The 17,625-nt window shown below is 36.8% G+C and overlaps 1 protein-coding gene across 10 annotated transcripts in view; it reads left to right on the top strand.

The window, feature by feature from the left end:
• Nucleotides 1-17,625, top strand: part of KLHL5 (kelch like family member 5) — a 106,490-nt gene that overhangs the window by 38,992 nt on the left and 49,873 nt on the right. For all 10 annotated transcript variants that reach the window (XM_040485640.1, XM_040485649.1, XM_040485617.1 and 7 more), the window contains 3 exons: nt 2,030-2,166; nt 2,686-2,882; nt 12,356-12,568. In XM_040485640.1, the coding sequence (XP_040341574.1) occupies nt 2,030-2,166; nt 2,686-2,882; nt 12,356-12,568 (547 nt within the window). The remainder of the gene's footprint in view (nt 1-2,029; nt 2,167-2,685; nt 2,883-12,355; nt 12,569-17,625) is intronic.

Raw genomic sequence — 17,625 nt, 5'->3', positions numbered from 1 at the left:
CTTTTCAGTGACTCCTCACGTCGCTGATTGTGAAAGCTCAAGTCCTCACAGTGGCCTGTGTGATTACCAGTGCCTTCTTATGCTCTGTCCAGCTCCTGTCCTCGTGCACTCACAGCCCCCATCCCATGTTCCTTGTATGTGCCAGGCATGCACTGCTACCTTTGGGTTTTTGCTTTTGCATTAGCTGCTACTTTGCCTGAATGCTATTCCTAGGCACCTGTATGGCTAATTCCCGCACCTCCTTCAAGTCTTTGCCCAAGTGCCACTTTCCAGTAAGACCACTTATTTAACCCCACTGCCTACTCCCCATTTGCCCTTATCCTCCCTTTCCCCCTTAGCACTTACCACTCTTTAATTCACTATTGCATTTACTTCTGCTGTTTATTATTTATTTCCCTTCCCTCTAGAATGTAAGACTCCATGAGAGAAGGGATCTTTTGTCTGTTGTTTATACTGACAATATCTAGAACAGTGCCCAGTTCTTATTAGGTATGAATTGGTTTGGTGAGTAAATGAAGTAAATGAATAGGCAGTTCTCAGAGGAAACCTGAATGACCAATGACTGTTTGAAAAGACCTTCAATCTCACTAGCAATCAGAGGAATGAAAATTAAAACAACGAGGGGCACCTGGGTGGTTCAGTCGGTTAAGCGTCTAACTTCCACTCAGGTCATGAGCTCAAGTTCATGAGTTCATGACTGCTGACAGCTCAGAGCCTGGAGCCTGCTTCAGATTCTGTGTCTCCCTTTCTCTCTGCCCCTTCCCCATTCACGCTCTGTCTCTCTCTTTCAAAAATAAAATAAGCATTAAAAAAAAATTTTTTTAAACAACAGTGAGATGCCCCTTAACACCTTGCACATGGCCCCCAAATTTAACATCTGACAATGTTGTGGGAAAATGTTCTCTTTCATACAGTGCTGGTGGGGGTCTAAATTGGGATAGCACCTTGGAGAGCAATCTGGTAAACCTGTGACTTAGCACTGCACACCTGGGGAGGGAAGAGAATGGAAGTAGAGGGGAACACAGAGGGAGCTTCAACTATTATCTGTTAATATTTCTTCAAAAAAAAATAAATAAATCTATATAAGTGTGCTGACATGGCAGTGTCTCCAAGACATCAAATAAAAAATGCACATTTCAAAATATATATGTATAACCTATTTTTCTTCATACATGACTATCAAAAATCTGATCAGATATAGATAATATATAATAATGTACTATTACAAAAATATTATAGTTTTATAGTATTACAACAAATACTATAATAACAAAATATGAACATTATAATATACAGTAATAAAAAATCACAAATGTTAAAAATAACCTGCTAAAACCATTCTCAAATGTCTCCCATATATTTACTGTTTCTACAATTAAATTTAAAAAAAACACACACATGGGGCGCCTGGGTGGCGCAGTCGGTTAAGCATCCGACTTCAGCCAGGTCACGATCTCGCGGTCCGTGAGTTCGAGCCCCGCGTCAGGCTCTGGGCTGATGGCTCAGAGCCTGGAGCCTGTTTCCGATTCTGTGTCTCCCTCTCTCTCTGCCCCTCCCCCGTTCATGCTCTGTCTCTCTCTGTCCCAAAAATAAATAAACGTTGAAAAAAAAATTAAAAAAAAACAAAAACAAAAACACACACACACAAAACCTTAGGTTATTTCCAAAAGTGATAAACAGAAAATAAACTCTACACTTTTTTTCTTTTTTTATATGGTCAATTTCATGCTGTGGGCTTTAGCTTTTCTTCTGGATGTTTTAAAGTGATATTTGAGTAATGAATGGGTAAATCATTTACCTCAGCAGAAAATTTTCAGTAATGGTAATTTATTATTCCAAGGAAGGAACTAGAGCATAAAGCAATTTGTCAAACTTAAAATGCATTTCCCAGTACCATGCACTTTCTATGGGTAACAAATTAAAAAAAAAAAAAGAAGGAAAGAGAGAAAGAGAAGCAGCAGCATTTATTGATGAACATCAACTTTATAATGTGGTCACTGATTTTTTTCTTCTTCTGATATGTTCTCAGATTGGTGCTCTCCTCTGTCTCTGATTATTTTGCTGCCATGTTTACTAATGATGTCAGGGAAGCAAGACAAGAGGAAATAAAAATGGAAGGTGTTGAACCTAATTCACTATGGTCCTTGATTCAGTATGCGTATACAGGTAATAAGTCTGAAAATGTAAATTTAAAACCTCTTAAGGTTATGTTATATTCTTAGATTTCAGATTTCTGCTTCTAGCAAAGCCTGCCACAGCTAACAGTTAATTCTGTTGCTGTCATCACCCCTAATAATACTTCATAAGTTAAAATCTTTATATTAGAATCTTTAAAGTGGTTATCATAACTAAGCTTATAATTGGTATTTTTAAATGTTAATATAATAATTAGATGAATTATGTAATGTTTATAAATTATTTGCATTTAAAATTAGATATGCTACCTAAAGCATCATTTAAAAATTCTGAAAATAAACCATTAGTTTTTTATTTTAATAGAAGTCAAAGAGCTAATGATTTTTTTTTTTGTATTTAGTACTTTTCTTTTTGGACTATCTTAAACCATCTAGGTCTGGAATTCATGTAATGAACTCTTGTTTAGAATTATTACTATTAACATTGATTATTTTATAAATTAAAGTTAATATAGCTCTATAGTTAATGGAATTTCTTTTTATCATTAAGGCCGCCTTGAATTAAAAGAAGATAATATTGAGTGCCTGCTATCTACAGCTTGCCTTCTTCAGCTTTCACAGGTTGTAGAAGCTTGCTGTAAGTTTTTAATGAAACAGCTTCACCCGTCCAACTGTCTTGGAATCCGTTCTTTTGCTGATGCCCAAGGTTGTACAGATTTGCATAAAGTGGCTCACAATTATACTATGGTATGTATTTTCTGAAAAGCAGTAAGGCATATATGCTCTTTACCCCATTCCTTATTGTTGTGGGCTTATCTACATGTTGCTGTTTCCCCATGGCTCTGCCATATGTTGTGAGGTCCAGGTTTACTGTCTAATGCAAAATATTTTCATTGAGTTATGAGGGGAATCACCAAGTAATATTTCTCCTGGATATATGAGTCAAGCCTGAAGTTATTGTAGTTGCTGAGAAGCAGAGCAGTGGCCTGGGACTGTTGTATTCAAGGTTTTCAGATCTGCCCCTTTTTAAAGCAGGATTTCCCCTACATTTTCCTTTGTAGCACCTGGGTGTATTTCAGAATTGCCTACATATTCACTGATGGAAATTGGTGATGGTGACTCTGGGGTATTGGTACAGTACTAGTACAGATGATAGAATGAAAGGGAGGCTTTTTATTAAAGATAAATCTGGTTATATATAAGAAGGGTTTTTAGCTATGTAGAAAGATGTTCTTGTTAACTTTAGCAAATTATGTGCACAAAGTAAATTGCAGAGGAGGTTCTCATTCAGAAACCTGGAGGATAATGGGTACAGATTGCTCTAGGATACCAAGAAAAGAAGGGCATGTTGAAGGCATATTGTTAGGACCAGGTCCCACAGTCTTCATAGTAGGAAAGTTTGCGCAAAGGAGGATATTTGGATTTTTAAGGAATGACCATCTTGTCACACCAAGGCAGTTAGGTCTCCACAGCTGGGCCAAGATTGCTTGACCTGCTACAATCAGGACAGTACAGCTTCTGAGAGAAGAGAGAGTGTGAACATTCACACACATTTATACCAGTTATCCATACTACTATTTTATCAACATTCAGGAGATGTTTTTGTCTACCTTGTCTTCCATCCCCCATCCTTCCACTGAATTGGTTTTTCTGTGAAGGGATTGACAGGTACTTTAAGAATCTTTCACTACAGAAACAGAGATTTGGAAAGAATTGTGAGAACAGATGTTTGCAACAACTGGGAAGAATAATTCCACCAACTTCATAAGCTTGATGTGAGGATTAAATGAGTTAATAGCAGTTTAGTGCTTAAAATTGACACATAGTATACCCAGTCAATAAATGGTGTCATCATCGTTACCATCATTATAGAGATTTACTCTATTTGACACAGTAGGGATTGATGTGAGGGAATACAAGCACTCATACAGAAGTACAACCTTTATGATTCATTTTTCCCCTGTGGTGTCGTCACTTCTCGGGAATGTTGCTTGTTTATAATGGCTATAGTGCTTCGAGTAAAAAGCTAGAGATTGTATGACAGGGCAAAACCATACAGATCTAGTGTCTTCTAAATTAAATCCCAGGGGAGATTTTTTTCCCCCATCTCAGTCTTTATCTTTCCCTGCAGATTTCTCATTTTGATCTTAAACCTCAGTTTCAAATAATTTGGGGAGTAAGATGAATATAAATAAAGTAAAGCTGGTTTTCTTTTCTTCATAATCTGTTCATAGTTTAAGTAATACCTCTTTCTTAGGAAGGAATGCACTGGGGTCACGCCTGTTGTTTACAGTAGAGGCACAGTGGCTGCTTAGACAATGGCTTAGACTTAAATTAAATTGGCTTATTTTTTTATTAAAGTAGAGTTGGCTTGCAGTGTTTCGTTTCAGGTATACAATGTAGGGATTCAACAATTCTATACATTATGCTATGCTTACCATAAGTGTAGTTACTTTCTATAGCCATACAGAGTTATTACAATATTATTGATTCAGGTCAATGTTTTTAAAACTATTTTCATATCCAATTAGTTGGGTATTTTTTTTCTCAAGACCTTTATTTGACATTATTCAGTTTGAACAGAGACATGAAATTTAAGTCTAACAACAGTAAGTCATTTAGAGGAAGATTGTTTGACTTGAATTGTTGCTATGGGAACTCGATGAAAATGTATCACAAAATTCAATCTTCAATTTAAACAAATCCCTCAGTAATTTCATTTGCTTAAAACCTAATTCCAAAAGGAGGAAAGGCATAATGCTAGCATGTTTGGTAGCGTGATAGCTATTTATATTACAAAATAGATTTTAAGGTTTTATTTTAATTCCAGTGAGTTAACATACAGTGTTATATTAGCTTCAAGGTACACAATATAGTGATTCAACACTTCCATAAAACACCTGGTGCTCATCACAACAACACAAAAGAGAGTAAGCATACTACCACATAGTGAATTCAGTTGTTACAGTCAGTAAATGATGCATCTATTGGGGATGTTTACTCGTCCTCTGTGAGCACAGGTAGGAGAGGATGAAGAGTTCCTTCCTTTTATCTTGAAATCTGGAAACTGGTGCTCATTCTGGCTGCCACTGAATGTGACCTGGCACAAGTTATTTAACCTCCACCAAAAAGTCTAAGACTGGGTATATTATTACAAATATCTAATGACATTATGGATTTATGAAATAAATACAAGCATTTAATTTTAAATTTTGTTTCTTGATCTAGAAAACCTTGAAAAAAACATTGAATTCTGTTAAAATCCCTGCTTTAAAACCAAATAATACTTTTGAAAAGCACTTTGTGTTTAACCTTGAGTTCAGTAGTCTTTCTGTAAGTTGTTGAGAGACTTGATTTTCACTTAAAATGAATTAGAATGGAATGGACAGCATTCTGAAATAGGTATATCAACAAATAAATAATAAAATGTATAGTGTTATATAATAGTCCTTTTCTAATTGATGAATTAATCCCTTTGCATTGGTAATGCCACTAATACCATTTGAAAGGAAACCAATAGTTAACAGCAGTATGGTGTGAATGTTGATTATACTATACACTACCTTTGAGCAATTACAAATGTGTATTACTAGAGAACTCACTAAATCCCTAAAAAGGAATAACATCAGAATCATAGAGATCCCAGAAGATGAAGAGAGAGAAAAGGGGTAGAAGGTTTATGTGAGCAAATGATAGCACAAAACTTTCCTAACCTGGGAAAAGACATAACACAGACATCAAAATCCAGGAAGCACAGGGGCGCCTGGGTGGCGCAGTCGGTTAAGCGTCCGACTTCAGCCAGGTCACGATCTCGCACTCCGTGAGTTCGAGCCCCGCGTCAGGCTCTGGGCTGATGGCTCAGAGCCTGGAGCCTGTTTCCGATTTTGTGTCTCCCTCTCTCTCTGCCCCTCCCCCGTTCATGCTCTGTCTCTCTCTGTCCCAAAAATAAATAAACGTTGAAAAAAAAAATTAAAAAAAAAAATCCAGGAAGCACAGAGAACTCCCATTAGATTCAACAAAAACCAACCGTCAACAAAGCATTATCAGTCAAATTCACAAAGTACACAGAAAATGAAAGAATCATGAAAGCAGCAAGGGAAAAAAGTCCTTAACCTGCAAAGGAAGACGGATCAGGTTTGAGCAGACCTATCCACAGAAACTTGGGCCAGAAAAGAGTGGCAGGATATACTCAATGTGCTGAATCAGAAAAATATGCAACCAAGAATTCTCTATCCAGTAAGGCTGGCATTCAAAATAGAAGGAGAGAGAAAAAGTTTCCCACTGGAGAGTGTGATGCTAAGTGAAATAAGCCATACAGAGAAAGACAGATACCATATGTTTTCACTCTTATGTGGGATCCTGAGAAACTTAACAGAAACCCATGGGGGAGGGGAAGGAAAAAAAAAAAGAGGTTAGAGTGGCAGAGAGCCAAAGCATAAAATACTCTTAAAAACTGAGAACGAACTGAGGGTTAATGGGGGGTGGGAGGGAGAGGAGGGTAGGTGATGGGTATTGAAGAGGGCATCTTTTGGGATGAGCACTGGGTGTTGTATGGAAACCAATTTGATAATAAATTTCATAGATTAAAAATAATAAATAATAAAATTTAAAAAAAAGTTTCCCAGACAAACAAAAACTAAAGGAGTTCATGACAACTAAACCAGCCCTGCAAGAAATTTTAAGGGGGACTCTGAGGGGAGAAACGGCAAGGAAAAAAAACCAAAAAAGACCAAAAGCAACAAAAACTAGAAAGGACCAGAGAACAACTCTACAGGCAACATAATGGCAATAAATTCTTATCTTTCAGTACTCACTCTAAATGTCAGTGGACTAAACGCTCCAATCAAAAGACATAGGGTAACAGAATGGATAAGAAAACAAGATCCATCTATATGCTGTTTACAAGAGACCCATTTTAAACCTAAAGACACATTCAGATTGAAAATAAGGGGATGGAGAAACATCTACCACGCTAATGGTCACCAAAAGAAAGCCAGAGTAGCCATACTTATATCAGGCAATCTAGATTTTAAAATAAAGGCTCTAACAAGGGATGAAGAAGGGCATTATATCATAATTAAGAGGTATATTAACCAAGAAGACCTAACAGTTGTAAACATCTGTGCCCCCAAATGTGCAAGCATCCAAATAATTAAATCAATCACAAACCTAAAGAAACTCATTGATAATAATACCATAGTAGTAGGGGACTTCAACACCCCACTTACAACAATGTAAAGATCATCTAAGCAGAAAATCAACAAGGAAACAATGGCTTTGAATGACACACTAGACAAGATGGACTTATGAGATATACAGAACATTTCATCCTAAAGCAGCAGAATACACATTCTTCTCCAGTGCACACAGAACAGTCCTCAGAATAGATCATATACTGGGACCCAAATCAGCCCTCAGCAAGTACAAAAAGATCGAGATCATACTGTGCATGTTTTCAGACCACAACACTATGAAACTCAAAATCAACCACAAGAAAAATTTGGAAAGATAACAAATACTAGCAGACTAAAGAACATCCTACCAAAGAATGAATGGACTAACCAAGAAGTTAAAGAGGAAATTTAAAAGTACATGGAAGCCAATGAAAATGATAATACCACAGCCCAAAACCTCTGGGACGCAGCAAAAGTGGTCATAAGAGGGAAGCATATAGCAATCTAGGCCTTCCTAAAGAAGGAAGAAAGTCTCAGATACACAACCTAATCTTACACCTTAAAGAGCTGGAAAAAGAACAGCAAATAAAACCCAAAAACAGCAGAAGGCAGGAAATAATAAAGATTAGAGCAGAAATCAATGCTATAGAAACAAAAAAAAAACACAAAAACAATAGAACAGATCAATGAAACCAGAAGCTTGTTCTTTGAAAGAATTAACAAAATTGATAAACACCTAGCCAGTTTGATGAAAAAGAAAAAGGAAAGAACCCAAATAAATAAAATCAAGAATGAAAGAGGAGAGATCACAGCCAACACAGCAGAAATACAAACAATAATAAGAGAATATTATGAGCAATTATACACCAATAAATTGGGCAATCTGGAAGAAATGGACAAATTGTAGAAACATATACACTACCAAAACTGAAACAGGAAGAAATAGAAAATTTGAACAGACCCATAACCAGTAAAGAAATTGAGTTAGAAATAAGAATCTCCCAAAAAACAAGACTCCAGGGCCAGGTTGCTTTCCAGGGGAAACCTACCAAACATTTAAAGAAGAGTTAACACCTATTTTTTTTTAAGCTATTTCAAAAAATAGAAATGGAAGGAAAACTTCCAAACTCATTCTATGAAGCAAGCATTACCTTGATTCCAAAACCAGACAAAGACCCCACTAAAAAGGAGAACTATAGACCAATTTCCCTGATGAACAAGGATGCAAAAAATCCTCAACAAGATACTAGCCAACTGGATCCAACAGTACGTTAAAAAAATTATTCACCACGACCAAGTGGGATTTATACCTGCGATATAGGGCTGATTCAATATCTGCAAAACAATCAATGCAATACATCACATTAATAAAAGAAAGGACAAGAACCAAATGATCCTCTCAATAGATGCAGGGAAAACATTTGACAAAATACAGCATCCTTTCTGGATAAAAACCCTCAAGAAAGTAGAAATAGAAGGATCATACCTCAAGATCATAAAAGCCATATATGAAAGACCCACCACTAATATCATCCTCAATGGAGAAAAACTGAGAGCTTTCCCCCTTAGGTCAGGAACAAAACAGGCATGTCCACTCTTGCCACTGTTACTCAGCATAGTATTGGAAGCCTTAGCCTGAGCAATCAGACAACACAAAGAAATAAAAGGCATCCAACTCGAGCAGGAGGAGGTCAACTTTCACTCTTTGCAGATGGCATGATACTCTATATTGAAAACCCAAAAGATTCCACCAAAAAACTGCCAGAACTGATCCATGAATTTAGCAATGTCGCAGGATATAAAGTCAATGTACAGAAATAGGTTGTATTCCTGTACACCAATAACGAAGCAACAGAAAGAGAAATCACAGAAGTGATCCCATTTCAATTGCACCAAAAACCGTAAAATACCTAAGAATAAATCTAACCAAAAAGGTGAAAAGTCTATAACTGAAAACTATAGAAAGCTTATGAAAGAAATTGAAGAAGACAGAAAAAAAATGGGAAAAGATTCATGCTCCTGGATAGGAAGAACAGATACTGTTAAAAATGTCAGTACTACCCAAAGCAATCTACATAGTCAATGCAATCCCTATCAAAATAACAACAGCATTCTTCACAGAGCTAGAACAAACAATCCTAGAATTTGTATGGAACCAGAAAAGACCTGGAATAACCAAAGGCAATCTTGAAAAAGAAAACCAAAGCTGGAGGCATCACAATCCTGGACTTCAAGATGTTTTACAAAGCTGTACTCATCAAGACAGTATGGTACTGGCAGAAGAACAGACACTCAGATCAATGGAACAGAATAGAGAACCCAGAAACGGACCCACAAACATATGGCCAACTGATCTTCGACAAAGCAGGAAAGAATATCCAATAGAATAAAGACAGTCTCTTCAGCAAGTGGTGCTGGGAAAACTGGACAGGACCACTTTCTTACACCACACACAAAAATAAACTCAAAGTGGATGAAAGACCTAAACGTAAGACAGCAAGCCATCAAATCCTTGAGGAGAAAGCAGGCAAAAACCTCTTTGACCTTGGCCACAGCAACTTCTTACTCAACGTGTCTCCTGGGGCAAGGGAAACCAAAACAAAAATGAACTATTGGGACCTCATCAAAATAAAAAGCTTCTGCACAGTGAAGGAAACAATCAGCAAAACTAAAAGACAGCCAATAGAATGGGAGAAGATATTTGCAAATGACAATCAGGTAAAGGGTTAGTATCCAAAATCTATAAAGAACTGATCAAACTCAACACCCAAAAAACAAATAATGCAGTGAAGAAATGGGCCAAAGACATGAATAGACACTTCTCCAAAGAAGACATCCAAATGGCTGACAGACGCATTAAAAAATACTCCACATCACTCATCATCGGGGAAATACAAATCAAAACCACAATGAGATACCACCTTACACCTGTCAGAATGGCTCACATTAACAACTCAGGCAGCAACAGATGTTGGTGAGGATGTGGAGAAAGAGGATCTCTTTTGCACTGCTGGTGGGAGTGCAAACTGGTGCAGCCACTCTGGAAAACAGCATGGAGGTTCCTCAAAAAATTAAAAATAGAACTGCCCTACGACCCAGCAATTGCCCTACTAGGTACTTATCCAAGGGAATTGGGTGTGCTGTTTCGAATGGGCGCATGCACCCCAATGTTTATAGCAGTGTTATCAACAATAGCCAAAGTATGGAAAGAGCAAATGTCCATCGATGGATGAATAGATAAAGAAGATGTGTGTGTGTGTGTGTGTGTGTGTGTGTGTATGCATTATATGCTAACTAACTTGGATGTAAACTTAAAAATTAATTAATCACATATCTGCTATAACTAAATGACTAAACAATTAAAGTTGAAAAAAAGAAATTTTGATTTGTTGAGAATCTTTCCTAATATTATGTAATAAATATGTTTTCATGTATCTGTATGATATTTGTTTTTGAAATTTTTAATACCTGCTTAATAGTTCATTGAGTTACAAACCCCTATAGCTGGACCTTTAGGCTAATTCCTGTTTTGTACTATTATAAATAATAATTCAGAGAAGCATCATTAGAGAAGCATCAGCTTTTTTTTCCCTTGTGAATTATTTATAAAGTATTAAACTGCTAGTGGGGTAACTAGGTTGAGAGCTTAAGCATTTTTATAGCTCTGTGTTACCAAATCATTTTATAATGTCAGTATATAATTGGGTCGAACAGTTTGCTTGAAGCCAACATCAAGGTTTTATTAAAATACATTTCTGAAAATGATAATCAGTCATTTAAAATAGATACATTTGGGCATCTTTAACAAATCATGATGAATTGAGGCAATTGAATTTAGTTAATTATTCATGTGTGGTTTCCTATTTAAGAATTTCTAAGAAAGGAATGTCAAACCAAGATATATTTTAGATTAGTACCTAATTTGGGTTACTGTAAGCTATGTGGAACATATAATTCTCATTTTAATATAGAAGATAGTCACCAGTCCTTATCTCTAGCTCTAATTTAAAAAGCCCTAGCTATTTCACTAGAACCGTGTATGCTGAGACAGCCATAGCAAACTAGGAAATGTACGAAAAACATTAAGGGACAATATACGTAGCTTTTGCATTTATTTTATAGTTATGTAAACAGTCCATGCATTAAGACTTGTAAGCTTGCACACCAGAAAGTAAATTTCCCGTCTCTTCAGACTGTTTAGCATAATAACCTAGCAAAAGTCATTATCTCGCAGCTAAAGTCATTTCTATCTCCCATTTCAAATTATAAGGAGCCTGATTCTAATATGTGACTGAAAATGAATGATCTTTGGTGCAAGGGCTTAGGGTCCCAGTGCATTCTATGTCAACACTCTTGCTTTGGCTGTTTTTCTTTGAGACCAAAAGAACTTCATACATAAATCAGATTAGAAGTTTTTAAAACAGATCTAAAATCCTGGGTGGTCTTATAAATTACATTAAAACACTCTAGTATAGGCTAATCAGGTTCTAGGATAGCCCTAAGGACATACGGTCTTCCCTGGGCAGAGTCGGAGAAGACTTCTGTGGTCTTGGGAATGGTCTTGAGCGATCTAGCCAGCCGGGCAGCCCTTTCTGGGTAAGAGAAATAACTTCATCGCTCACCCAAGTTTTTAGCTGTACTGTTAACCAAATTCTTCGGCAACCACAAATGTAAACTAAATTTGATGTTAAGAGTATCCTACATCTCAGAGTCTAATTCATTTTTTCTACCTTCTACCTCTTGAAAGATTTGCCAGAACTATGCCCTAACTTGACCAAAGCAATACGTACCAATCCCAGGTCCATTTTTAAAATGTACCAAATGGTAGAATTTAATTCTACTGATATAGAGACTTAAAATGTAACAACATAATTGCAGTTTAAATGTTATTTTCTACTGTGTTTCTTTCCTAGTGATACTATTGTAAGGAAGGTACAAACTGTACAAAATGTATTTTGGCATCTAATTCAGAATTTTTTATTTTATCTTAAATAAACCGATGGACAGGAGAAGCAGTGTTGTTTATGTGCTATTTATTCCCTCTAGGAACATTTCATGGAAGTAATTCGAAACCAGGAATTTGTACTATTACCAGCCAGCGAAATTGCGAAGCTCTTGGCCAGCGATGACATGAACATTCCTAATGAAGAGACGATACTGAATGCACTTCTAACTTGGGTCCGTCATGATTTGGAACAGAGACGGAAAGATCTCAGTAAACTTTTGGCTTATATTAGGCTACCTCTTCTTGCACCACAGGTAAACTGTTTTTGATTATTTAATCAGCATCATAATTTCAACAACATTTGAGTATTTACTTCATGCTAATTATGTTAATATGTACATGTCTATAGGTTTTTTCCTTTGATTATTCTATCTGATAAGGTCGTTTTACATATACTCCTATGAAATGCATAGTTGAAAAGATACTTAGGTAAAAAAATTTCTGCTTATGTTTTCTTTTTTTTAAGCTTATTTATTTTGAGAGAGAATACGTGTGCATGCACACACATGGGAGGTGGGGAGGAAGAGAGAGAATCCTAAGCAGGCTCTGGGCTGTGAGCACAAAGCCCAGCCTGGGGCTCAATCTCATGAACTGTGAGACCATAACCTGAGCTAAAATCAAGAGTTGGATGCTTAACCAACTGAGCCACCCAGGTGCCCCCTGCATATATATATTCAACCCAGAAGGTCTGGCTACCTAAATTCCATGAATTAAATAACATTTTCACTTAGGGGTTAGTAATTTTATTTGACTCAACTAGAAACCTTTCCTAGCAATTGAGAATTAGTAAAGCTGCTAATGCAAGTAGCAATGGACACTAGGAACCAGAAAAATTCGATTAATTCATTTGCTACATGTTTACTAAGTATCCACTAAATGCTGGATTCTGGTGATATATAAACTGAGACATGATAAAGAGTTCCAGCTCTGACATTTTAAAATTCTGTATCTGGGCATCTTCACACACCTCAGTCTCTTAGTCTATCAGATGGAGATAACATTCTCTTTGACTGTCTCACAGGATTACTATAAAGATGAGAAAAGGGCTCTGTGAAACCAAATGTGCTATAAATAATCATGGTAGGATTATCAGCATCGTTTTAGAATTGAGAGACATCTAGTTAGTATATTCAAGGTGATCAGTCATAACATATTTACATGCATAGGTTCCCCTTTGTACAGTTCTAACTGGAATGTGCAGCAGTCTCCCCTTATCAGCAGTTTGGTTTTGTGGTGTCAGTTACCCACAGTCAGCCATGGTCAGAAAGCAAATGATCCTCCTTCTGACGTCTTGTCAGATCATTAGTTAGCCTAACACTACATCGCGGTGCCTATGTTACCCACCTTACTTCAGGTCATCACGCAGGCATTTTATCATCTTCTGTCATCACAAGAGAAAGAAGGGCACGTACAGTACAATAAGATATTTAGAGAGAAAGGCTGCATTCACGTAACTTGTATTACAGTATTATAATTGTTCTATTTTATTATTTGGTATTGTTGTTAATCTCTTACTGTGCCTCGTTTTTAAATTAAACTTTTTCATAGGTATGTATGTATAGGAAAAAAACATAGTGTACACAGGGTTCGGTACTATTTGCAGCTTCAGGCATCCACTGAGGGTCTTGGAACATATCCCCCATGGTTAGGAGGGGGGACTTCTGTATAGTAATTTCTACTGCCTATTTTGCTGCTTATCTTGAAGGCTTGAATAGAGAAAGAGGCCTTGAAAGTGAAGAAAGAATGAGCTGTTACTACTCGAGGTCAGATTTTTGTTGTTTCAAGTGCCATCAGTTTTATCTTACCTGCATTTATCTTGGGCATTATGTATTATTTCCAGCCATTGTTAGCAAAAGTTACTGTTTGCTGTCTACCTTATAGAGACAAAAATTAGCGCTGATACTTTATAAGAAAGATCTTCTCTTTGGAAGGAAGAATTTTCTATGAATTCATAGGAATGAAACTGCATGAATTTATGACAATTCAGGAAAAATAACATTGTAAAACATGTCCTTTGAAATCAGGTTTTAAAAAGAGAGTTATATTTTACTGATACTTTGCAGAATTTTTTTTTCTTATCCTTTTCTAGATTACAGAAAATAAAATGTGAAAAACCCTAGTAGACTTTGAAAAAAATCTGTGCAATTAAGTAACCTGATAATTGACTTCAGTGCTGCAGTTTCAAATATTTATGATACTGTATTTGCATGACTCTTTAAAATTTCTGTTATCCACGGTACTGCTGATAATCATAGGCGTAAGATCTTAGAGTTAAAAGGCAGCCATTTAGTCTAACACCTGTTGTACAAATGAAGTAACAGACTAAAAAAGTAAAACCATATGCTCAAAATCATAAAGTGATTGCATAAATTCCTGTCCTTCTCCATTGTAGTTCTGTTTGCCTTTGCTACTTGACTAACATAGAGCTAATAAAAGATGGAGGTAGAACTTGAACCCAAGTTAAGTTCTGTGCCATTCTCACAGAACCATTATGCGTCTTGAATGTACTATATGTAAAATTGCTGGGTGAGAAGAAGAATATCAAGTTGAGGAAGAAATAGATTAAAACATAAATTTGTAATTACAATATAATGAGAGGTAGGCTGTGATAGATACATGAACATGGCATTATAGAAATAATCCGAGTAGCTACCCAGAAGAGGGGGCAGGATAGCCCAGGAGAGATAGGAGATTATACCTAGTTATGGAGTCATGAGCAATGCGTCATGCCCTGGAATTTGAAGAGTGCTTGCATGGCTTGAGAGCAGAAATAAAAGGTGTGGAGAAACAGAGAATCTCTAGTTATGCCAAAGAGTTTGTGTTTTATCCCAGAAGCATTGAGGAAGCACTAAAGTTTAAACAGAGAATGGCATAATTAACATTTTATTTAGGAAGATCCTCTAACAGTGTTGCAGAGATTAGATTGGAATGGTCAAAGTAGAAATCCATTACAAAGACTATTAGATTCAGGCAAGTGAATTAAGCCCTCTCTGGCAGTGGAGGTAGAAAAATTACCAGGCTCAAGAGCTATTTAGGAATTAGAATTGATACAAGTTAATGATCAGTTGAAAGGGGAGGGTACAAATAAAAGAGGGCTCCAAAATGATTCTGATTTGTCCAAGTAGGTTAAGGAAGGTGCTGTCAATTAAGACAAGGAATTGAGGATGAAGAGCTGATTTTGAAGGTGAGAAGAAAGTGGAAGAATCATGTTCCCAGAGCTTCTTGGTACCTTTAATCCTCTTGGAGTCTAGGAAGGAGTTTTGAAAATTTATTATTAGGTTGTTGAAGCCAAAAGGAAGAGAATGACATGACCAAAGAGAACACAAGGGCACTAGGAGTGGAACCCTAGGAAATAGTAGGATTTAGTGGTAGTTCCTAAACCTGCCTAAATAACTGGAGTGCTGTTAAAAACAGATTCAAGTCTGGGGCGCCTGGGTGGCTCAGTCGGTTGAGTGTCTGACTTTGGCTCAGGTCATGAGCTCACGGTTTGTGAGTTCGAGCCCCACGTCGGGCTCTGTGCTGACAGCTCAGAGCCTGGAGCCTGCTTCAGATTCTGTGTCTCCCTCTCTCTCTCTCTCTCTCTCAAAAATAAATAAAGATTAAAAAGAGATTCCAGTCTAAGAAGGAGGAAATTTTAACATTATCAGATATTATGATCTTGTTCAAAGAGACAAGATAATGACAGAAAATCCATTGGATTAGCCCATTTGTTTCAAATTGTGGTCTCCAAGTATAGGATCACCACCACCTGGGAAGTTGTTTAAAATACAAATTATGGGGAGGGACCAAGATGGCAGAGCAGCATGGAAGTTTCTTGTGTCTCTTGTCCCTGAAATGCAGCTAGAACAACACCAAACCATCTTGCACACCTAAAATATTGATCTGAGGGTTAACTCAACAATCTGTGTAACTTGAACCAAGAACTCAGCAGGAATTCACCCCAAAAGAAAGAACAGGAAGAAACGACAGCCAGGGACTTAATCAACACAGACACAAGCAAGATGTCTGAACCAGAATTTAGAATATGATAATAAGATTACTAACTGGGGTTGAAAAAAAGCATAGAATCCCTTTCTGTGGAGATAAAAGAAGTAAAATGTAGTCAGGACGAAATTAAAAATGTTATAACTGAGATACAGTCTTGAATGGATGCCACAGCGGTAAGGATGGATGAAGCAAGGCAGCAACTCAGCGATATAGAGAACAAACTTATGGAGAAGAATGAAGCAGAAAAAAAGAGGGAAACCAAGGCAAAAGAATATAAGAATATATTCTTATATATAAGATATATAATATAAAATATAAGAATTAGAGAACTCGGTGACTCATTAAAAAGAAATAACATCTGGATTATAGGGGTCCCAGAGGGTGAAGAGAGAGAAAAAGGAGTAGAAGGTTTATGTGAGCAAATGATAGCACAAAACTTTCCTAACCTGGGAAAAGACACAGACATCAAAATCCAGGAAGCACAGAGAACTCCCATTAGAGTCAACAAAAACCATCAACAAGGCATATCAGTCAAGTTCACAGAATACACAGACAAGGAAAGAATCATGAAAGCAGCAAGGGAAAAAAAGTCCTAATCTACAAGGGAAGACAGATCAGGTTCGCAGCAGACCTATCCACAGAAACTTGGCAGGCCAGAAAAGAGTGGCAGGATATATTCAATATGCTGAATCGGAAAAATATGCAGTGAAGAATTCTTTATCCAGCAAGGCTGTCATTCAAAATAGAAGGAGAGAGAAAAAGTTTCCCACACAAAGAAAAAGTCAGAGTTAGTGACCACTAAACCAGCCCGGCAAGAAATTTTAAGGGGGACTCTGAGGAGAGAAAGGACAAAACAAAACAAAAAAGACCAAAAGCAACAAAGGCTAGAAAGGACCAGAGAACACCACCAGAAATGCCGACTTTACAGGCAATACACAATGGTAATAAATTCATATCTTTCAGTACTCACTCTAAATGTCAATGGACTAAATGCTCCATTCAAAAGACGTAGGGTAACAGAATGGATAAGAAAACAAGACACATCTACCTAATGTTTACAAGAGACCCATTTTAGACCTAACAACACCTTCAAATTGAAAATAAGGTGATGGAGAAACATCTATCATGCTAATGGTTGCCAAGAGAAAGCCAGAGTGGCCATATTTATATCAGGCAATCTAGATTTTAAAATGAAAACTCTAATAAGAGATGAAGAAGGGCATTATATCATAACTAAGGGGTCTATCGACCAGGAAGACCTAACAGTTGTAAACATCTATGCCCCAAACGTAGAAGAATCCAAATATATAAATTAATTAATCAC

The sequence above is a fragment of the Herpailurus yagouaroundi genome, unplaced genomic scaffold (genome assembly GCF_014898765.1).
Source record: "Herpailurus yagouaroundi ecotype Mexico unplaced genomic scaffold, PumYag 28, whole genome shotgun sequence".
In the NCBI taxonomy this organism is placed as follows: Eukaryota; Metazoa; Chordata; class Mammalia; order Carnivora; family Felidae; genus Herpailurus; species Herpailurus yagouaroundi.
This window is presented reverse-complemented; position numbering and strand designations above follow the sequence as displayed.